The following is a 25,000-nucleotide window of genomic DNA, read 5'->3' as shown; positions in this document are numbered from 1 at the left end:
ATAAATATTTGATAAGAAAGAAAAAAAAGAAAAAATTAAATCGTTTGATTATGACGACGATGAGACGAGTTGAAAATTCTCAAGAATAGATTTTATCTAATGTACTTTTAATTGTTATTCTGACGATTATACAAAAAAAAAAATAAATAAATAAATAAATAATGAATACATCACATCGCATTAGGTATAAAAATATATCTGACAAAATGTATGACAGCGACGACGCGTTTCGTTATTTCTAATCGATTTGTATTATTGATAGAATATTGATTGCAAATTTTATTATCCAATCAATGATAGTAAAATAAAAGAAAAGAGAGAAAATTTTGAAAGCGATACTCACTTTTTTTCTCGCTTCCCCGCACCAGTATCTCGGAATCCTTTCGCAAAGGGATTGTTATCGATCTTCAGTTGTGTTATCTGAAATATAAATTACAACAAATTCATATATAAATTCTACGAAGCGATGTACCAACAAATACGTTCATTCTTATTTTCAACAATAATATTACGATTCTAACGAAACAATTATACGATAAAGAATGGTATAAGACAATAATAAAATATAAATATTAACAAGATGAGAAATTAATTAGAATTAATAAACGAAATGAATAATACGAATAATTAATTACAGCGATCGTAAAATACGCGTTATCTTGTCGACAATTTTTATCGCGATGAATCTTGAAATAAAAAAGAAATACAATAGAAATTACAAATCTTACGCGATTAATGAAATGATTAATAGTTTTCCAATCGATAATAATCGATGGAGAAATCGAAAGAGAACGAATCGATTAATCGTTAGAGAAACAAAAACCATCGTTGTGTAAATTTTTAATAATAAGTACAAACGATAAAATCTCGTTATTGTGCACATTTCATGAATCGAGAACTTACCAACCAATGAAACAACCAGACAACGAGCATTTATTTTTCAAGTAAATACCAAATGACGAATCGACGTGACATACGAGAGAAAGAGAGAGATATTCGATATTCGATATTCAATATTCCAGAAAACTTTAATGAAGAGAAGTAGTACGAATGACAGAGCAAAAAAAATGTATGGCAAATTGTTTATAAATTAATAAACATCGACTGTATCGTCGATACGATAATAATTTTTATATTACTTAATAAATATTAAACGCATACTATGCATTAGAAAAAGTTAGACGAAAGATAAAGAAAGGTGAAGCTAATACACGAATATTAAATATTATATAAACAATATTAATTAACAATCGGCGATTTCCTTTTTTTTCCTTCGATTAAAAAACGTTAAACTTGACTCGTTGATAAATACAAAAGTAATTTTCGTTAAATTACAAAATACGATCTTTTATTGTAATCGTAATACCTTAATAGGAAAAACTGCAATTAAGGAATAAAAAAAAAATTAACGTATTAAAGGACATTAAATATCGAAAAAAAAAAAAATAATAATATAATAAGTATCCATAAAAGAAAGAACGATGATATATACTTTTTTCTGTCTAATTATTTCTTTTATAGGATAAAAAAAAAGAAAACATGAGACACGTGTATACACACCTATATACATGTATATATATATATATATATATATATATATATATATATATATTATAAAACACGTATCGTAAGACAGAGAAAGAGAGAGAGAGAGAGAGAGAAACTTTTCTAATCAGTCGATGACCTCTCTCCTTCTCTCTTTCTCTCTCTTTCTCGTATGAACGAGAAAAGGAAGCCGGGGTTCACTCACCTTCTCGTTTTGATAGGCCGTCACGGCAATGAATTCCGTCTCCTTGAAAACGTAACTCCTGAACGTCGAGTAGGGAAGCTTCAAGATGTCATTGGCTCGTACGAGGTGAAACCTCGGTTGGTATTTGTGCATTGAATTCAATATCGTCTGGAACAAAAATAAAGGGAGCATACATTGGGACAGATTATTTTTAATACCATTACGATCGAATTAATCAACATTACAAACAAAATCATAACATTTTTTTCTCCTAATTATTACAACAATAAAACGTCGATATAAATTGTTTTTATTTAATCATTAGAAAATATATATTTAAATTACCATTATTTGTTTATAATAATAAACATCGTCATGATTCGAACAATGAAGATTCATTTTAATAATAATAATGTTTTCCTTTTTTTTTTTTTTTCGACATATAGATATAATATATTAATTAATTAATTGATCGAAATTCTTTTCAAGTCAATGAACGTGTTATTATTTGTCAGAAAATACAATATTTTTATCAATCATTTATTGACATCAATATATGACATTTTTCTATAGATGTATTATATATCTTATAATGGATATATAATCGACGTTCGATTGTATATATAAAAGATTTGAAAAAAAGGGATGCAAAAAGGCAAATAAATCCGTAGATAAGAAAAAAAAAAAAGAAAAAGAGATAGAGTGATAGAGACAGAGAAAAAGAGAAAACAAATATACATATTGTTCCTACAAAAATTTATTTCTTCCCTCGTCCATGCAAAGTATTCGAAAATAGAAAAAACAAAAAAACAAAAAAGATAGAAACAGAGAGATAGACTAAGTCGTGCGATTAAACGAAAATGTAATAATTAATAAATCGTTCCACTCGCAAAATTTATGTATTTGCACATCTTTAATATTAAATCGACGTGTAAGTATACTTAGAAGAAGTATAGCTAGGATAGGATAGATAAATAGATAGATAGACAGATATCTAAGCCGAGAACTTAGATAATAGAAGATCAATAAGCTTAAGGAGCTTAATGGCGAAGTGAATAAATAATAAAGCGATCGCGTGAGTGTGTCACACTACGAGTTACCAAGCTACTCTACAATACATATTTCTTATTCCTATAAGTTTCAAACTTGTTAGGGATTTTGATCGATATAAATCTTAGATAGAAGAGACACCAAGTTACTCTTTATGCCATTTCTTTTCTTATTTCTTTTCTTCTTCTTCTTCTTCTTCTTTTTCTAGCCACTTAACTTTCATTTCTATATCCGATTATTACGTTCAAACGATTTAATTAATTCGTCATCGTCCCTCCCCTCCCAAAAAAAAAAAAATGTCATCTATCAAAACCCATTCATTTTATAATTCATTATTATCAACGTTCATAATTACGTTCCTAATTGAAACGATCATAATAATCTAAATTAATCGTCGTTGTTCATAATCAAATTCACAATTTCATTAACGAATTCTTTTACAAATTATACAACTTCATTTGATCAAATTCGTTTAATAGTTAACAATTGATATATTCATATCATTCTCTTTAACCGATTTAATCCATTCGCAGATACGCGGGTAGAATAGATAACGAATGGAATTGTCAAAAAAAAAAAAAAAAAAAAAAGAAAGAAAGAAAGAAAAAAAAAAAAGAACAAGAACGAATTCTAATACCATTCTATCACGATCTAATCGATGTTTCTTACAAAATGTTATCCATCTTAACCATCTCAAATGATCGATCTGAATCGACAAGACAATCGTTTCTTCATTTTCTTTCATGATCTTTCTCACTGTCGGTTCCCACGTCGTGAAACTCATTCTAAGAGAGAATCGAACAGAGAGACAGACTGAGACTCTGCTTAAGAGAAGAAACTGATCGAGAATGAAAGAAAGAGAGAGACAGACAGACAGAGAGACAGACAGACAGAGAGAGAGAGAGAGAGAGAGAGAGAGAGAGAGATAGATAGAAAGAGAAAGAGAAAGAGAAAGAGAAAGAGAGTAGCATGAGAGTACAGGTTCGTGATTCAAAGTAGGTGGGCCCCAGGTAGCCAGGACAGATAACACCCAGAGATTACCGCGGACAGAGTCATTAGCAGCGTCGGCTTCTGTGTCGGTCCAGGGTATTCTCTCACTTTTCTCTCTTTCTCTCTCTTTTTCTCTCTTCTACCTTCTCCTTCGAGTCCTCACTGGTGTGCTTTTATCTGGCCGGTCAATTCACGTGGCAACGATATATACGTTGGACAGTTTGAGATCTCCTCTTTCTCTCTCTCTCTCTCTCTCTTTTTCTTTTTTTGTTTTCTGTTTTTTTTCTGTCTCTGTCTTTCACATCCTTTCATCTATCTCTTTCCCTGTCTTTCTCATGCTTTTATCAATCTTCTATCTTTCTTTCGCTTTCTCTCTCTCTCTTTCTCTCTCTCTCTCTCTCTCGTTTTTTCCTTTTCTCGTTTCACCGACGTTTACCTACTTCTCTTATTTATTTTTCTCTTTCCGTCTCTGTCTTTGGTGAACGAACCGGGCAAAATCCAACGCGAGTAGATTAGCCTCGAAAGAAATACTAATTGCTCCGATCGTCCCGTTCGCACATATGTACCTATGTATGTATGTATTTATGTATGTATATATGTATGTATGTATGTATTTATTTTCGATCTCGACGCCGCCACCGTCGTCGTCGTCGCCGTAGGCGTGCCGAGAGATTCGTGGAGGGACCTTTAAAACGTCACACATTGAGAGATTCTTTCAGAGATCCTTAGATCGAAGCTCAGGATTTTTTCTTCTTCTGTCTTTTTTTTTTTTCTTTTTCTTCTTGATTTTATTTTTCATTAACGATTTAAACAAAGAGAGAGAGAGAGAGAGAGAGAGAGAGACAAAAATACAATTAAACAAGTGAGAAGGATGAAATATATTTGTAAAAAAACAAACAAAAAAAAACAAGATGGCAGATATATAAATACATGAGAAATGAAATGAGAGAGAAAAAGAGAGAGAGAGAGAGAGAGAGAGAGAGGACGAATGATAAATAAATAGAGAAAAAAAATCAAATAGATAAAAGTATGAGAAAAAGAGAAAGAAAGAGACATTAAAAGAAATGAGAAAGATAAAGATACCTATATATATATATATATATGAGAAAGAAAGAGAAAGAGAGAGTAATATTCGTTTGATAGGCTAATGACAAACGCTTAGATTAAAGCTTATCACTTGGTCCAGCGCTAATTATTTCCACTTTGTGCCGAGCCGATTGCCGACACCATAATGGCGACTGCTATACCATGTTCACTGTTTTTCTCTCTTTTTCCTCTCTTTCTCTTTCCCTCTTTCTTTTTCTTTTTCCTTTTGATGATCTTTATTCACTGCGCCTCCGAACTCGTCAACGTTATTCCTGAATCTCTCGATTATCGGCATCAAAGCTTCTCCTTCGTGTGAACTTCTTGACCTTTGTATTCATCCGTTTTGATATTATCTTGTCTCTCTTCTTCTTCTCCATACTCTCTCTCTCTCTCTCTCTCTCTCTCTCTCTCTTTTTTCATTTCTCTCTCTCTCTCTTTTACTTTCTTTAATATTTTTTATTGATACTTAGAGTAACTTTTCTGTCTAATTGGACGTTCGGTGAATCAAACAGTTTTAATAATACTAATAAATTTGTATAATAAATTTTATACCTACACGACTTGCAATAATGAATACAAATTTTTAAATAATAAAACATAATTCTTTATCCTTCTCTCTCTCTCTCTCTCTCTCTCTTTTTTTTCCTTTCTTATTTGCTATCATTAATTAAACTTTTTATCAATGACACTTTATTAGTCGTACTTATTTCTTATTTTATTTAATTTCTATATTCGTTTTGTTTTTATTTATATAATAATACGTATTCACTTATGTATGTATATCTACATGCAAATATAGATACGTACGTATGAATATGCATATATATATATATATATATATATATATATATATATATATATATATATACAAACATATATAAATGTGGTAGATCACCCTATAGTCCACTCCCTTTTCTCCCCTTTTTCCTCCTTCTCCTCGTCCTTCTTCGCCATAGCCACCGCCTCTAGGTTTATACTATGACGCACGCGCGCGCCCAGGGTAAACCTTATGGTACATATAGATATGTAGGTGTAATAACTACAACGTACTTATGTACAATTTTTCCATTACTAAATAATCTTCCGAATAAATAATTCATGGGTTAGTTTCTTCAATGGAAAACCTTGCTTTTCTTCTCTTTCTCTCTCTTTCTCTCTTCGTACCATTACTTGTTTATATATCTGTCCTTCCAATATTGTTTATTCATTTATATATCCTTCTTTTTAACATTACGTGACCTTTCTCTTCATCATTTATATTACATTCACATATGTACGCGCACATATATATATATATATATATATATATATATATATATATACATACGTATCATTTCCCTTTTACTTATTAACTAACATATCTGTCTTTTTCTGCCTGTCTCTTTTTTCTTTCTTCTAATGCCACATACGTACATATATATACATTCGTACATACATAAATATATTATACAAGGGTAGTTTGATATACATATATAAGGGTGGTTCTGTGGCATCTAGAGTGGCGCCACCTTGGCTGAAAACGGCAGAGGAACGAAAGTTTGTCCTAAAAGCAAGGTGGCTAGGCAAGCAAGGCGAATAGCCTTCGTAAAAGCTGTGGCAACCCACACCAAGGGTGAGAGAAAGAAAAGGCGAGGCACACAACGCCATCACGCTCCTACACGAATGAACGTGGAAAGAGAGACGTGAAAAGAAAAAAGGGAGAAGAAGGATGGTGGAGGATGGTGGAGGACGATGAAAGAGAATGGAGGATGGAAAGACTCTGGCTGTTATATACCATACTAAGCTATATGCTATGCTATACCATACTATGCTACTGCTACTGCTACTGCTACTGCTACTGCTACTACTGTGCTGTGCTATGCCATGCCTGGTTGTCCTGGTATCGACCGACTGAAAAAGGGGTGGATTTTTCTACCCCTGGGCGGAGGACCAGGCTTAACCTGGAACGTGTTCTGGACTCTAAGAAAGGCCCACCTTTTTTTACGACCAACATTATTTCCGACAGATGGAGGAGAGATGTTTTTCTTTTTCTTTTTCTTTTTCTTTCTTTCTTTCTTTTTCTTTTCTTACTTGCTTGCTTGCTTGTCTTTCTTCTTTCTCTCTTTTTCTTTTTTTGTTTCTCTCTCTCTTCTCCGAATTGTTAGGAATAATACGAAGAGATGTTAGAACGATTAGAAGGATATTGAGACGTTATTACATACACAATTTCTTTTTTATGATTCTACAAAGTACTTTTTACAAATTAATCTAGACATTAATTTAGGAATACATTGCGTGCATAATCTAGAAAAAAAGAAAAGAGAAAAGCTATAGCAATCATTTAACATTATTAACATTATTCTAAATCTATGATCTAACCTATCAAACTATTCTATCCAAATTTCTTTCCTTTCCTTTTTTTTTCTTTCTTTCTTTAACATTTTAGAGACATAAGAAATCACAGATATAGAAACTAATCGATACCGAGGAAAGTCGATAGAGAATCTTTCATCGATTGAAGATAAATGAATAGATGGATTAAAGACAAGAGAGAGAGAGAGAGAGAGAGAGAGAGAGAGAGAAGGATGGGTAGGTCGAGGAATGAATCCTTAGGGATTCCTTTGCCACTTACTCGCCCGGAAGCTAATTGGACCGAATCGGGGGTGGCTTTTCCATCATCCGGTTCGGGCATTATGGCCGACTTGCACGTAAGCTGAGCAACCGACCAATCGGAGAGCGACGAGGTGGAACATTTCGTGGTTCCTTCCTTACTTTCTCTCTCTCTTTTATATCACATATACACACACGTACGAGCAGACGTATACATATATGTATACTTTCTTTCTTTCTTTTTTTCTTTCTTTCTTTCTTTCTCTTTATCTTTTAAGGATAGCGTCCGAAGATATCTCATAAACATTTACCAAAGAAACCATCAAGAGCTTCGTATCAACCCCTTTTCCCTTCTTTTTTTTTTTCACCCTACGAAATTAAGAACGAGATTAAATAGAAAACTCAAAGAGATAATCTTCTTTGGGAATTGATAAATCCTGTGTAATATCATTACACGCGAAGATTCGATTTAAGAAACGATCTCCGACTTTAAATACGACACCTTTCGATTGATATACAATTTTTTTTTTTTTTTCGATCTATTTTTATTCGATCTTAGACGTTCGTCTGGATGATTTTATAAGTACATCTTTCGATGTATTGAAATATATCGAGAATAAAATTAAAAAGAGAGATAAGAGGATAAACTAAATAAAGAAAGATGGTTTAGAGATTTGTTCGAAGATATTAGAATGGACAAAAATTGCCGGGTGAGAATATTTTCGATCGATATATACTGAAAGAAATTTATTTTATTGTTATTATTATTATTAGAAAGAAAATTTATATCGTAGTAATTTAGAGAAAGGCGAGAATATTATACGAAGAAATAAGAATTCAATTAGAAGACGAAAAATTAGAAGAGAAATAACGCGATAGTTCCGCTGAATCACATTGAATAAAGCCACTGTGCGACGGAGATAAACGTTATCGACGTTAAAATGCGATTCCTCGATCGTCGAATCTCCGAATGAAGAAGTATTATGCGTCGTACGGACACTCGATATTTTTTTCTCTTTCTTTCCTTTTTTTTTTTTTTTTTTATCGTCGAGGAGAAAAAAGGAGATCATAAAAAGAAAGCAAGAAAAAAATAAAGAAATAAAAAAAAAAAAAAAAAACCCCTTTTTTATCCCTCCGAAGAGTCTCGAGTCTCAAGAACGCATATCTATGAGTTTTACGAGTATAATCTGGCACTCTCGATGTTTCAAATCGATTTCGGATATTTACTTTATCGCACTCTTGCAGATTTCATTTTTTTCAGAATGGATTAATACTTCTGAATTACAAGACGCCTTTAAATATGTCCTTCAAAAATATTGTTATTGTTATTGATGCATCCAACTTGCATTTTTCGATCTTTTTCTTTCTTTTTCTTTGAATGTTGATAAAAGAAAAATAAGTATGAATGCGTGATAAAACATTCGTTATGGTTATTGATAAGAGAAAATTGAGAAGATAGAAAAAGTAGAAAAAGAAAGAAAGCAAGAAGAAAATAAAAGAACGAATGTATACTAAAATCAAATTATTTCAAGGTCCGCTAAGAATCCTTTATTTTCGATAAAAACAAATTTTCGATAAGGCAGAATATATTTGTTCGTGTCTGATCTGTTAGAAATCATTGTAACGATATTAATAAAAGTTAATGGAGAAATATTAATAAAGAAAAATGAATAAATAATTTTCAAGTATAGCATATAGTATAACAAAAAAAAAAAAAATTAAAAAATCTGCTAATAGAAACGATCCGAGTGAAGAAATAATATATCATCTTTATTTTCCTCGATGAAACTACGAAAAAGTATTCTGTCGAAAGAAAATCTATGATAAAAAGGGAAATAGGAGGTAAGTACTTACTTATACTCGTACTCGATATCGAAATAATCGATAAATCGTTCTCGAAAAATCAGAGGAATGATCGATTTCTCATAGAGTAAGGAAGAAACAATGCAATGCAATGCTTTTTATGCACACACTCGCTATGTACGTAAAAAGCTAAGAACTAACAAAAAACATCTCTCTTTCTCTCTTTCTCTCTCTCTCTCTCTCTCTCTTTCTAGATCCCTTCAGGAATACGGTAAACGCTTGGTATTTTCGGCTCCTGGCTTTTGCTTACGTCAGAGACGCGTGCTTATGCGAAAAATCGTCGTTTTCCTCTCCTACCAAAGCTTTTGTTCATTGAGGAGAGATGCTAAGGGGAAGGAAAACGTTCTCAACGAAAAGCACTGAGTTTTTTACCTTTGCTCTGGCTGCTTATGGAAAAAAAAGGAGAAGGAAAAGGAGGAGGAGGAGAAGGAGGAGGAGGAGGAGAAGAAGAAGAAGAAGAAGAGAGAGAGAAGACAAAATAAACGTCACCCTCAATCGAAGGGTAGAAAAGAAGCTTCCTTTGATGGTATTCTATCTCTCTCTTTCTCTCACTCTTTCTCTATCACTTGGAAATATGTAGATATACGTTTGAGAAAGATGAAAAATGCTGTAATATGGTATGCTTGTGTTCGCTGATGCGAAAAAATTGTAAGTGTGAAATTGTCGTTGATATTTGATACACACGTATGTGTCCAGGTTTTTATATGTATGGGTATGTAAAGGGAGATAAAAAAGGTTTTCATCGGTAGTTAAAAAGAGGGACGAAGAGAAAGAGAGAGAGAGATTATTCTAAATATTCCAAGAGTTTTGCTTTACTTTGATTCCTTCGTAAGCAAAAATAAAAAAAATTTATATGTACATAGATAAATACACACACACATATATATATATATATACATATTAGTTATACGAAAATAATTTTTCTACTATAGCCGAACAAAAAATTAATGCACCATTGATAATTTAATTTCTTACTTGACAATAAGAAAGACTTATCGAGAGATATAAATAATCGGATAACATAGAATTCCTTTTTTAATCATCATTCTATAATAAAAAAAAAAAAAAAAATCGATAACGCAGTGACCTCTAAAACAATTCGATCTTCAACGTATGAACACAATCCATACGCACAGTACGTAAGAATCATCCAAATTAATCGATCGAGATAGCAAATATAGTGCGGAAATAAAATTTCACACGTATTGAAATATAATTCTGATCGTAATGAGAAAAAAGAAAAGAATAAAAAAGAAAAGAAAGAAGAACGTTCAAAATCTCTAGGTTTCCGTTCGTATTTAAAAAAAAAAAAAAAAGAAAGAAAGAAGAGAAAAAAAAAAGAAAGAAAAAGAAAAAAAGACGAGGAGGAAAAGCGAACAAAAACAAAAAAAAATGGGGAAAAAAGAGAGAAGAAAAAAAAGAAAGAAAGAAAGAAAAAAAAAAAGGAGCAGAGGGATTATCAAGCGAAGCTGAAAGTACGAAGGCAGTTTTTCTCGGCCGGTAGTTCGTGTTCCATGGGACAATAAACTCGGCCTGGAAACGAAGGGGGTGGTTCTCTAGATTCTCTCTCTCTTTCTCTCTCTCTTTCTCTTTTTTTTCGTTCATCGAGGGGGTTAGTTTTGCCAGAGCTTTCAGCCTTCCGGCTTCCTTCCCTTTTTCTTTTCTTTCTTCTGTCTCTCTCTCTCTTTTCTTTTATCTTTTTCTTTTTTTGTCTTTTTCTTTTTTATACGTTTGACCTCGCCATGAGAAAATCACAGGGTCGTAACACCTCGACTGGAAATGAATCCTCTGGTGTCGAGCACACTGGCACAACATTTCGAGGTATCGTCGAGGGTAAAAAAAAAAAAAAAGAGAGCTGGACTGATATAATCGCTTTCAATCAGCGCCATTGTTGTTGGTCAGCTTTATCGAACTCACCCCGTCCGTCTCTTCCCTCCTTCCTCCCACCCCATTCATTCAAAAGAGCGAGTGAGAGATGTCATTCGAAAAAAAAGAAGAAAATAGAAATACAGTGAAGGAAGAATAGCGATGTTAATGATATACGAATGTCGTTCTTTTCTTTATCGGTTAAAAAGAAAGAGAGAGAGAGAGAGAGAGAGAGGGATAAACTGGAGTTGAAAGGGTTGGAAAAGGAGAATTAAGGATAAGTGCGATCTTTTCTTTTAATGGAAATTTAATAATAATGGACCCATTCGAACGAATTAATAATTGTCACTTCGATAAGAACTTTCACGATTGTGCGAATGCAAGATTATTGTCAGGAAGAAAATTAATATTTAAATTGATATTCAAATATAATGAAATCATTTTTTATATATCTCCTGCTTGTTCATTTTTTTATCATTTTTTTCTGTATAATTCTTAATTAAAAAAATTAAAAGCACACATGTATTTTTAGAAAAACTATATAATATACATAGGTGTACATAGGTGTGTATATATATATATATATATTTTTTTTTTTATAAAAGATAGATAAAATTCTCCATTCTAATCAATTATTTTCATATTTTTCGAAAAATTTTAGTTCGGAAGACAAATAGAATCGTTCTTCGTATTAATCTGTCGTCGTTTCATTTTTTCTCTCTTTTTTTCTCTCTTCATCTTCATCTTTCTCTTTTTCTTCTCTCTCTCTCTCTCTCTCTCTCTCTTTCTTGCTCTCGAATTATCGGAACGCACTATCGCTCTCGACCCTTTCGAGAGACACACGGATAACCTCCGAGTTCAGCAACGAGCTCTATCGCGATTCGGCTCTCAATAATCCGATGTAATGACGACGTCGCACGAATGGCTTCGATTTTTTCTTTTTTTTTTTTTTGTTCTCTACCATTCTCGTAATTTCTTCTCTCTCTTTCTCTCTCTCTTGAGAATATTTGTTCATTTATCGACGATAACTAATAATTTTGTTTTCTCCTTTTATATATTTTTATCTAAACATTTCGATGTTCGTAACATTGACGCAACGAATGAGATTTATTTATGTATGTATATAAATTTATTGCTTCGTCACAATTAGATTGTTAGCAATTTTTAATTTTCAAGAAACTTTCATCTATAATAATAATAATAATAATAATAACAAAGTATAAGTGATAATAAATTTGTTAAGTTATATCTCGGAATGTTTGTTAATTAACTGATTAAAAATTTGTAGATATTTAAATAAATTATATAATACAAAGAGAAGAAAAAGAGACAGAGAGACAGATAGAAAGGAAGAGAGAACAGAAAGAAAAGAAAAGAAAAGGAAAGAAATAAAATGAAAGGAGCGTGAAAGGAACCGAAGAAATAAGAGTTGGAAGGTTGAAGACAAGACGAGAAGGACACTACTCGGAGAGGTTTAGGTCACTTCTGGAAGCAGTTTGTGTTTGCCAAGGCATATCTGTCGTCGAAGGATATCGCTTGTTCTTGGTGTCTCGAGTGGCACGAAAGGTGTCTCTTGGGAGACTTCTTTCGGTAAAAACTTCAAAGAATCGATTCGAAAATACGAGAAATAAAAAATGATGAAAAATAACTACTACCACTACTACTATTACTATCGCTAATACTACTACTACCTACAAGGATCATTCGAAAGATAAACGTGAACGAGTATGAGAAAAATAAACTTGAGAAAGAGTATTGGAAAGAGAAACGAGAAATATTATTAAAGAAATAAAAATGGAAAAGAATATTAGAAGATAATACGAGGCAAGAGTATTAGAAAGCAAAATGATAAAAGAATATTATATATATATATATAAATCAGAAATAGAGTATGAGAAAGAGTTTCAGAAAAAGAAAGGAAAAAGAAAAAGAAAAAGAGAGAGAAAGAGGCACTGAAATATAAAACAGAGGGAATAGGAATACAAAATAGAAAAGCAACAAGAGAGGAAGAAAATGAGAAAGAGAAGGGTATAAAGAAATATGGAATAGATAGTAGAAATATAAAAATATAGAAAGAGAGAATAGAGAAAGAAAGAAAGACAGTCAGACAGCCAGGGAAAGAAAATTTGAAAGAGAAAGATATATAGAATAGAAAAATAGAACGAAAGAGGGAAAGAGAGAGATAAAGAGAAGACGAAAAAATAGAGAAGTAGAAAATTGAATAGAGAATAGAAAAAGAGGAAGATTGATGGGATAAAATAAAGAAAGAGAAAGAGAAGGAGAAAGAGAAGGAGAAAGAGAAAGAGAGAAAAGCATTCCGTGCAAACACGGCAGCGAGTGTCTCCTACAGAGGCAGTAAGTAAGTTGGTTAAGCAGAGGTCCTAAAACATTCAAACGACAAACAGTAAAGAGCCTCCTCTTTCGTCGGTCCTCTTCTGGTTCGGCCTGTTCACCCGTCGAACGTCCATTAGTAGAGTTTGCGCGGCGGCGCCTCTGATGTCGAGCGATCGCGGCACACCGACATCACTGTGAACCCTCTTCTCTACCCTCTCTACCCTTTCCATCGTCACTACTACTACTACTACCATCACTAATACCAATACCATCACCACCACCTCCTTCTTCTCCTCTTTCTCCTCCTTCTCCTCCTCCTCCTCCTTCTTCTTCTTCTTCTTCACTTCCTTCACCACCTCTTTCTCTTTCTTTCTCATCGGCAAGATATCGACGTGCGTACGAGCAAATAAGTGCCAACCGATTTCTGCTTCTACTTTGCCGACTCCTTTTTTCTTTTTTGCTTTTCTTTTCTTTTCTTTTCTCTGTCTCTTTCCTCCTCCTCCTCCTCCTCCTCCTCCTCCTCCTCAATCCTCCCCGTTTTCATTTTTTTCTTTTATACTGAATTTTGTTAGCGACTTCTTTTCTCATTGCACAGGTATATTATAGATATTCATAGACGTTTGTACAGGTATACTTTTTTTGTTTTTTTTTTTTTTTTTTTTTTTTAATATGGATTTGTTAGAATCGTTGATGATCGTCTCGTAATTTCGAGGATCATTATATTGGAGTAGACACGATAGGAGATAATTGAGAATTACGTACGTTCTTATCTTTTGTATGAGATTTTTTTGTTTGTTTTTTTTTTTTTTTAATGATTACGTTCTAAGTGGATCTTTATCTTATAGCATGGCTATTCGTTTTATAGGAAAGATGTTCACACGTTTAGAAATATTGTATTAATTTTTTTTTTTTTTTTTTTTTTGTAATCTTACTTGATACATGCGTATAATTTTTCTTTTTTTTTTTTTTTGCATTGATTTAGAACTTGGATTCGTTTTAATGATTTATCGAATTGAAATTAATTCGCGAGTAATTAAATAAACGAATCTATCGAGTATTATGATTCACCTGACTTATGTAAACTATCAAGAGTGCGAAGTTTACAAAAAAAAAAAAAAAAAATTGTATTCCTTGGAAAAAGGGAGTTTCAAGGAGACCTGAGACACGCACAATCCACTTAAGCTTCTTCTAACGAAAAGCAACTTTTTATAGACCGGCCTAATTAGCAACAGATGGTACAAGACCGAAAACAAGTCGAACGAGCTTCTATCGAAAGTTAAACTCTCATAAAATATGTCGAGAATCCATCGACGTGTTAGATACTTTTTTCTTATCTAATTTCAAGGTCGACGTTACTCGTGTCGATCGCTCATCGACTTGACAGTCTGTCTTTGAAAAATCGATAGTCCCAGACCACTTAAGTCAAGAAGCAAACGAACAAGAAAAAAATACCGTAGGCGTCTTTCTTTATTTTCTTGTTTCTTTTTTTCTCTCTTTTTTTTTTTTGAAAAAGAAAAAAAAATTCAATACTTTGAAACAGTAAATTAACATCAATCATATTTTAGAATTTAATCGAAAGTCATTTCGATTCTATGCTTTAAATGTTTCGATGGTACGAAAAATCTTCATCGTCCCGACGTATTGGTATTAAATCAAATCAAATCTAAACGTTTCTAACGAAATATAAAAAAAAAAAAAACAAAAAAATCTTTAAAGAAATTAATTCGTTCGAATGATGCTGCGTAAAAAAAGATTTCTCAAGCGCATCAAATTAATTAACACTTGTACAAAATCATTCGACAAGCATGAGACAGTAATCGGAACAAACAAACAAACCAACAAACCAACCAACGAAATAGACAATAAATCGAATTTTAACAAACATTCGAATAACCGAAAAATCAAAATCGTTACGGATAGCATCGCTTGATATCTCGAAGAAGATTTAAATCGATACAATTTGGATTTTTCGACGAATAAAAAACAACAAACGATGCAAAGAAGTGAAAGGGAGAAAAAAAAATGAAGAAAAATTTAAAGAACGGAGAAAAAAATAAGAGAAGAAAAAAAAAAAGAAATAAAAGAAAGGAGTCAGAAATCCGCGAATTTAAGGGACCTTCCGTGTATTCGTCATCATCTTGGCGCCAAGAAAAAGAGTGAGAGAGATAGAAAGAACGAGAGTAAAAGGGGGTAAGAAGCGGCGAAACGTCTAAATCGGCGTACAAGAGAAAAAGAGAGAGAAAAGGGGAAAGAGAGAGAGAGAAAGAGAGAGAGAGAGAGAGAGAGAGAACGAGTGCTCATTATGTTTCGGTAATTAGCCGAATCCAACGGGTGTTTTCAATTTAGTCAAAGAAGCCGCTTGTATGTTGGTTTGCTTCATTGCGAGGGAGTAGTAGGTGCTGCGACTAAAAAGAGAGAGAGAGAAAGAGAGAAAGAGAGAGAGAGAGAGAGAAAAGAAGAAGAAATTCACGAGAAGAAGAAGAAAAAGCTTGCCACTCTCTCTCTCTCTCTTTCTTTCTCTCTCTCTTTCTCTCTCTCTCTCTCAGTTTCTCTCTTTCTCTTTTGGTAGGCAACTCATACGATTGAAATTCTTTTGAAAGAGGCCAACGAGACGTATATGATTTCTTTTTTTCTTGTTTGACCATGAATTTTACGAAAAGAAGGGTTGTACGCTAAGGCTGCTGTTGGTAATATCACTGTAAGTTAGTCGAGTTAAGATTTTATGTAAATTCATGAATTGTACACATGTATGTATATTATGGAACGTCTATGTTTTGCATATTTTTATATATTTTATTATATATTTCATTCAATGTATTTATTTATATACCGTATTTATATACTTCATATATGTTAACTGAATTAGATCTTAGAAGGTTTTTGATTTAGAAAAAAAAATTATCCTTATTCGATCGATTTTCTTTTTTTTTTTTAAACACCTTCGTCACAGTATACGATTTGTTTTTGATATATTATGATAATCCTTTTGTTTTCCTTTTTTTTTTTTTTTATCTACATATAAAATTTCACGATACTGCCATAGCTATTTTCATTTGCTTGTAAACAGATAATTTTTTTTTTTCTTTTCATATAAAAGTCAATAATCATAACAGACATAATTTTATGTTTCAAATTACCCATAAACATTTCTAATAATCAATCATAATTTTTCCTATGTGGAGATTGATGAAAGGGTTTCTCCTACCAGCGTGAAATTGATTGAAGTAGTCCATTATCGACTAAAAGTGTATGCGTGCACGTATACGTGTAGAAAGAAGTAGAGTTAATGAAGTCATATCCGGTGTTCTTGAAAATAAAAATAAAAAAAAAAAAAAAAAAAAAAAAAAAGAAAAGGGAAAAATTGCGGTGTCTAGCTCACCGCTGGCATTTAATTATCTTACTTCTTCTAATTGTTTATTCAAGATGGAAAAATCTTTCGAGACGTAAAAAAAAGGAAAATGAGAGAGAAAGAGAGAGAATGAAGTCTGGCATACGATCTCTCTCTCTCTCTCTTTCTCCTTCCTTTTAAATAGCTGACTCGTATGATTGAAATACTTTTTGAAAAATGCACATTTTCGCGACTAATAAGACGTCTTTCTTGTCCTTTTTCAATTTTTTTCCTTTTTTCTTTCTTTTTTAATTACTATCATTATTATTATTATTATTATTATTATCGCAAAAACGAGGGGCTGTAGTAAGCTGCCGTTGATATCAATTGTAAAAATCCATGAATTCATGTATGTATAATGCGTAATACGGGTGAAGTCGAGTTAATGAAGTCAAATATCCGACGTTGGCGAAAAAAAAAAAAAATTACCAAGTCGTGCTTCTAATTGCATTAGTTCTTACTTCATATTGTTCCTTCGACTTTAGAAAAAGAAAAATAAGAAGGAAGAAAATAAAACGAGAAGTGAAGTCTGCTAAACGATCTCAACTCTCTCTTTCTCTTTCCGTCTCAATACATACCATAACTTCTTTTTTTATTTTAAAGTCACGTTTTCACCTAAGAAGTACGGAGTTCTTTGAAAAGAAGGCTCGTGCGATAAGCTGATATTATTGTGAATTTATATGCGTGTGTGTGCGTACGGATTATACGTATACGTATGCATATAACGAAGTAGAGTTAATGAAGTCAAATATTCCAAGTTGGTGAAAGGAAAAAAAAAGAAAAGGAAATTGCGAAGTCTAGCTTCTAATTGCATTATTCCGTACTTCGTATTGTTTAGTCAAGTTGGAAGAACGTAGTGATTGAGAGAGAGAGAGAGAGAGAGAGAGTGGTAGTGAGTTTCACGGGAAGATGAAGTAAAATCCTGGTAAACGGTCTCCCTCTCTTTCTTTCTCTCTCTCTCTCTCTCTCTCTCTCTCTATGTTAGAACGTAGTTTACTACTCGTACGATTGAATTTCTTTGGAAAAAGGCGCGTTTTCGTAGCGAAGGTCGTATCTACATTTTTTTTTTCTTGCTCTCGTTAATGTCACCATGAAAATCTGTATGCATATGCGCGTACGTGTATAATGAAGTAGAGTTAACGAAGTGAAATATCCGGAGTTCGCGAAAAAAAGAGGGAGGAGGAAAAAGAAGAAGAAGAAGAAGAAGAAGAAGAAGAAGAAGAAATAGAAATTGCGAAGTCAAGCAGCGCCGTTGATGGTTTCTAATCGCGCTACTTCTTATACCTATTTCTATTCTTCACTTCAAGTGGAAAAACGAAGAGAGAAGGACGAAGAGTATTATTCACTTTTAAAAATGCATACTCAATGTCGATCGTGATTTTTATTAATCAGATATATCAAGATAGAATGTTTTTGATTAAAAATATCTATCCTTTTTAAATAGAAAGAATGAAAAATTACGACTGACAATAAAACTTTCTAACAATCTTCTATAAAATCATTCTAAGGCCTCATTAATTCCCTGATTTAATAAGAAATGTCATCGATCAGCTGATACTCGAATATTCGAAATAATTTCAATAACCATGTTATCAATAACAACGCGTTAACAAACACCTTCTACAAGATCGTTCTAATCCCTTCAAAAATTCTTCGATAAACCTAAATATCTAATTAACAACATCTAATATCAAAACTTCCAATTCATTCCTAACTCTCCTCAAGAAAGTCCTCGACGAAAGAAACAAAACAATAAAAAAAAGAAGAAGAAAAAGCAATTGAAAACGAGAAAGAAAAAAGGTCCGTACAATTTCACTTTTATTTTAACTATCCGACTAATTGAGAATCAAACGTGCCGCACTAATAACGTCTTATCTATCCCTCTCTTTTTATCTCTCATAATAACATCGAAAGGCAACACTTATCATCTCTCTCTCTCTCTCTCTCTCTCTCTCTCTCTCTCTCTCTCTCTCTCTCTCCCTTGAAATATTTCTCACTGTCGTCGATATTAACAGTGGGAGTCGGCCATATTGAAAAATGAGTTGAAATGATAAAATGCAATCTGGAGGGCCGATAATGGAGGAATGAGAGGAGGTTGAAGAAGAAGAAGGAGGAGGAGAAGGAGGAAGAGAAGGAGGAGGAGGAGAAGGAGGAGAAGGAGGAGGAGGAGGTGGTGGAGTAGGGAGGAGGTTGAGGATGCTTAATGGGTCCGCTTCGTCGGGACGGCTTCCTGCTTAACGCCGAACCACTCGCCTACGTCCGCTTGTTCCCTAATTCTGATTCGTCCTCTATCTCTCTATCTCTCTCTCTTTCTCTCTCTTTTTTATTCTATGTCTATCTTTCTCCCTCTTTCGCACACACTCTCTCTCTCTCTCTCTCTCTCTCTAGGTCTGTTGAGCTCGTCCAGTCAGTCTCACTCACTCCCTCTTAGTCTGTCCTTCTCACTCCAGGCAGTCGGTCGATCAATTCGCCAATCATAATTTCTATCAGAGCCACCTCCGGGTGACGATAGCCGACAATCACGAGATTGCCGGACGCCTTTTGTCTCCCTCAGCAGCACCTCCTACACGAGCATCAACCATTGGTCAATCTTTCGCCACGTGTTCTCTCTCCTATCGTTCGTACATTCTATTCTTCCCTTTGGCAATAATATCAATCTTCTCCTTTCATTCTAATTTTTCTTTCGTCTTTTTTTCTCTTCTTTCTTTCTTTTTTTCTTTTTACTTTTTTCTTTGTTTCCTTTTCCTCTCTCGTTTCCACCATGGGACTATTCTCCACTTTTCCTTTTCGAATTCGTTGCGTTTACGAACGATGATTGAATTTTTTTATTCGTTTAATTTATTGCAAGGCGATTAAATTAAATTTACCATTAGATTCATTAGATAGGCATAAGATCTTTATTATATATATTTTTATGCAGAGGAAATTGTTTTCTTCTCTTTTTCTTCTTCTTCTTCTTCTTCTTCTTCTTCTTCATTTCTTTTTTTATGGGACTATTCAAGATTATTTTATTACGCTTCTTAATTTCGATTTAATCGCGCTGTTTTTTTTATTCTTTTTCTTTCTTTTTTTTCTTTTAATTTCCGTACCAGGTAACACGTACGTCTTCTTTTTCTCTCCTTTTTTTTCTCTATTCCTTTTTTTTTTTTTTTTTTTTTTTTTTTTAAGAAGAATAAAGCTTCAAGAGAATATCACGAAAAAAAGAAGGAAAAAAAAAATATGACGAAACGTTAGTAACGTCATGGAGAATCATAAAATCGATGACGAGTATCATCGACGAGAACGACGTTCTTACATTGTATCCCGTATAAAAAAGTGTGAAGAAGAAGAAAAAGTAGAAGAAGAAGAAGAAGAAGAAGAAGAAGAAGAAGAAGAAGAAATGAAGGAGGAAGAAGAAGAGGGAAAGAAGAGAGAGGACGTTGTGGTTCGCTAAGAAAGTGCAAGAGAGAGTTTTGCCCTCGGCAGGTGGAAAAATTTTTCACTGAGGAAGCTTTCCAGAGAAGCTTTGCTCGCGAAAGAAAGAAAAATAAAAAAGAGAGAAAAAGAGAGAGAATGAGAGAGAAAGAGAGAGAGAGAGAGAGAGAGAGAGAGACAGAGGGTGTAAAAGGGAACGTTCTTCTCACGTTCACGATTCGTCAAAGCCTCTACGATCCTCTATGTGTATGTATAAATCTTGTACGTGTACGTATAAATGAAACACCTATAAGCACGTAAAGCGTGCATACTCTCACACACGTATAAGATCCGCGAGGTAGGTACATTTTTTTCCAAGTGTGTATGTGTCACGATGTAATTAAGCGACCGCTGCTCGACTCTCAGCCACTTCTACCTGCCGACCGAGAAAAACTCTGTAGTTTCATGAAGAAACGAGAAGACAAAGTACCTTCTTCAGATAAAAGCGATAATATTTCTCTTTGCTCTTTTCTCTTTTTATCTCTCATGTATACACAGGTATATACTCATAATTACATATGTATGTTCATATTCGTCTTAATATTTTATATGTTAGATCTATCATTATTTATCCTTTTTGATATTAGAGTCTTTAAAGGAAACGATGGAATCAATTGATTTTTAAATTGCTTAATCTCCCCTGCGCTGTTTTGAAAAGAAGAAGAAAAAAATTCGCAACGAAAAATTCATTCCTACGTCAGATTAATTAATCATTCCTGAAGAAAATCACTTTTCCTCCGTTTAATCGACCTCGCCGATGTGTAAATAATTATCCATTCATCCAAATTCAAGCGAGATAAATTCTTAACAGCGATCAATACGATCTGTACCAAGTGTTGAATAGAATGAAATCCCAGAAGAAATGAAAAATGAAATGAAAAAGTTGCAAAATTCTAAGTAATTATAAAAGTGGAGAAAAAGCCACAGCAGTAGCAGTAGCAGCAGCAGCAGCGTTAGTTAGTAGTAGTAATAGTAGTAGTAGTAGTAGCAGCAGAAGCAGCAGCAACAGCAGCAGCATCATCAAAGTATGAAACTAAAACGCATAGGTGAATTCCCCGAATACTGAGAGTTCCTGACTGGCTACTCTAAGAAAGGACAGAAGATATTGCCTCTCTCTCTCTCTCTCTTTCTGTCTCTGTCTATCCAAGCAAACTCCGGTTCCTCCTCCCACTCCAGCTCCTTTCACGGAAGATGATGGCGAGGCATATAGCCTGCAGGGCTACGGTTCGCTGCCTCTCTTCTATCTTTCTCTTTCCTCCTCCCTCTTTCTCTCTCTCTCTCTCTCTCTCTCTCTCTCGTCTCTTTTTCTCCTTTTTCCCGTCGGTTAACTCCTGCGCAGGAGGAGAAAAAGGACGACAAGGAGATGTATATAAGGGACGGAAGATGATGGACCGAAGTAGGAGGAGGAAGAAGAACTAGATGGTTACCTTGGTAGGTAGATATAATGTAGCCAGCTGTAGGCAGTCGGTAATCACATGTTTGTTTAACCTCCAAAACCCTTCATCTACTAGCTCTCCCCCTTTCCGACCACCCTAACGCGACCTGGAACTCTTCTCTTAGGCCACCCTGGCAAAACCCAAACAAAGATGTCGTTTCTTCTTTCTCTCTTTATCTTATCCTTTAACTATACCTCTCTTTCTCTCTCTTTCTCTCTCTCTCTCTCTCTCTCTCTCTCTCTCTCTCTCTCTCTCTTTTGAAAAAAATCAAGGCAACCTCTAATAGAGGGTACCACTGATGATGGATAACCTTACTTGTCTTCCTAGCAGCTATTAGATTATACATTTCACGCTTTTTAAAATGGTATCGAGGGTGAAAGTATTGAGAAAGCAAAGTTCCCTTTACCTTTTTCTTTTTTTCAAACGACAGTTAAAAATGATACGAGCGAGAAGGAGAATTGTTTCTCGAGAGCTAATCTCACCACGGCCGGTTAATTTACTCGTACGATTTGGACCAGTTTCTTTCTTAGAACGATCCTGACGTTTGTCAATGGTTAATAAGTGATTAAGTTTGAAACACCAATCAATTTTGTCAACTATCGTTGTGACGTATATACGAAATTATTTTCTCCTTCTATCGCAATGATCAATATCGTATGATATTATATTAAAAACGAAAAGAAGAAAGAAAGATCTTTTTTATCTCCGTAATAATTCCAATATAATTCTAGATCGGCGAATAATAATTAATCGTGATAACGTGAGTGAAAAAAAGAAGAAGAAGAAGAAGAAGAAGAAGAAAAAAAGAAAATAATAAATTCATAATTCGAAATCTAAATTAAAATCGAATTCGAATGTCCATTCGTAAGATAATAAAAAAACTAAAATAAAAACAGCGAGAGAGTAAGAGAGAGATAGAAACGAGAGAAAAAAGGAATCAAGAAAAGACTTTTCAAGTTCTTTTCGAAAAGGGTCGGCGCCGTGGAGTCGCATTTTATATAAAACTCTCTTTGGCTTTGCCGATAGAGGCGAGAAGTGTCGGAAAACGGTAGTCGATGGGAACCGCATGCGGGATTTAAAGAACGTCACGGAGGAGAGTGGACGGTTTATCGTCCGGCGGCGGCTCGATTAAAGGCAATGCTTCCTTATCTACCGGGTGTCCAAGGCTTTTATCTACGTGGTAAAGGATTCCCGTGTTTCCAAGGAGATAGATCTTATTTATGCGAGCCCTTTCTCGGCTACCGATTAAATCGACCTACGCCATTGCCAACGCTGCATCTCAGATCCCATTTCCAGTTTCCACGAAAAAGAATTTTATTTATTTGTTTGTTTGTTTGTTTGTCTGTCTGTCTGTCTGTCTGTCTGTTTTTTTATTTGTTGTTTGTTTGTTCGTTTCTATTTTTCTTTTTTTTTTTAGATATTTTTTATAAGATATTTTTTAGCTAGATTTATTCACATCATGTATCATATTATATATATATATATATATATATATATATATATATATACTTGGTTTAATCGTATGGTATGCAGGTCTCACATGCACGAGATTATATTATTACTTTGATATCTATTGCGGTAAGTTGTCTATAGTGTATTATCATCACTTACAGGTAGAAAGAGAGATAGAAATAAAGATAGAGATGTAAAGAGAGATAGAGATAGAGATAGAGATAGAGATAGGAAATATAAAAAAAAAGGATAAAGGTATGGTAACCCTACGTTATTAAAATAACATGGAACGAGGAAACGCCATAAACTATGGGAAAAAAACTTAGACATCTCCTCATCTTCCATTTTCAATTTCTTTTTTGTTTTGCTCGTTATACGTTTTTGTCATTTTAGATAGACCCGCATGGAAGTTTACTATGATTATTAAATTATCGATCTCTTATTAAATAAATCCTTGTTTCACGAAACAAAAAAAAAGGAAAAAAAAAAGATTAAAAAAGAGAAAAAAATAAGAGTCATTCGTAGGCTATGTTATCGATAAGTCTTGAATTCGTTTGGCTTCCTGAATTCTCCAGTTCGGAATAGGATAAAAAAGAGAACGAAGAAAGGAAAAAACAAAAAAAGAAAATAAAAAGAAAAGGTAGAGACGGCAGGTCGTTGTATACCTGCTTGTTAAGGTCCTGATGCCCAGGACTATCCGTTGAAAGTTTCAACAGTTAAAACAAAGCCTGCTGAGTCGAGGTACAAAGAAGGAGAGAAGGATGGGACACGTTCCTTGTGGTATCTCAAAGAAGGAGTTAGAGAGAGATAGACTATATGACGATGTATAAAAGAAAGAGAGAAAGAAAGAAAGAAAGAAAGAGAAGGGAAGAGAGAGAGAGAGAGAGAGAGAGAGAGAGATAAGACTGTCCGAAGGTGAGCTCATCTAAATCACAAATCTCAGACTCCATCAGCACACCTCCAACGATAGAGTCCACAGTTAATAACCAGGCTGGTGATCTTAAAATGTATATGTGTTCGTGCGTGTCTTGATGTACCATGAACTCCTCTCCTGTATTCCAATCCTCTCATTCCCCACCTCCAATACATTCGTGAGACTGGACTTCACGTGTTACCACTATACTACTACTACTATTACTACTACGTTCTAACTTAGCCTCATCTTTTTAACGCGTGAACGTGAGTTGTCCGATATTGGTGTTAGTGAGACGGTCGAACTGCTTGCTTGCTTGCTTGCTTGCTTGCTTGCTTGCTTGCTTGCTTGCTCCTGCGCCTGTGCTGGTTAAACAGACCCCCCGCGACTTGGCGCCAGGGTGCTCCGCCTTCTATGGATCCTCTCTCTTTCTCTCTCTTTCTTTCTCTTACCCACAACACAAGACTCCTATACGTCTTCTTTTTCCTTCGATTTTTGACCGACCATTTTCATTGGACTCATGACCCAATCGATTTTACCAATAGTTCCATTTCATTTACTCCTTTTAATTGATACGGCTATATTTCTTTCTCTCTCTCTCTCTCTCTTTTTCTTTTTTTTTTTTTCTTTTTCAATCTCTGACGTTTCATACATCGTCAATCTTTTGATGGATTAGAGTTTTAATCATGTTCACGTCGCCGATCGTCTCTTAAATTTAATTCTATTTCGAAAAAGAAGAATCATCGCTGCTCGTTTCCCTATTGCATGTTTTCTAGACAGTGATCATCAATATTTAGAAGCTGCGTATTCGTCGAACACTTTTAACGATCCACCCATTCTCCGTCTCTGTC

General features: G+C 33.9%; 1 protein-coding gene across 5 annotated transcripts in view; it reads right to left on the bottom strand.

Moving 5' to 3' along the window:
• Positions 1 to 25,000, bottom strand: part of LOC122633656 (optomotor-blind protein-like) — a 111,668-nt gene that overhangs the window by 10,485 nt on the left and 76,183 nt on the right. For all 5 annotated transcript variants that reach the window (XM_043821799.1, XM_043821798.1, XM_043821796.1 and 2 more), the window contains exons 5-6: positions 1,751 to 1,897; positions 344 to 420 (exon numbers count right to left, since the gene is read on the bottom strand). In XM_043821799.1, the coding sequence (XP_043677734.1) occupies positions 344 to 420; positions 1,751 to 1,897 (224 nt within the window). The remainder of the gene's footprint in view (positions 1 to 343; positions 421 to 1,750; positions 1,898 to 25,000) is intronic.

Source organism: Vespula pensylvanica, chromosome 13, assembly GCF_014466175.1.
Source record: "Vespula pensylvanica isolate Volc-1 chromosome 13, ASM1446617v1, whole genome shotgun sequence".
NCBI lineage: Eukaryota > Metazoa > Arthropoda > Insecta > Hymenoptera > Vespidae > Vespula > Vespula pensylvanica.
Note: the sequence above shows the minus strand (reverse complement) of the source record. Positions and strands in the feature narration are given on the sequence as shown.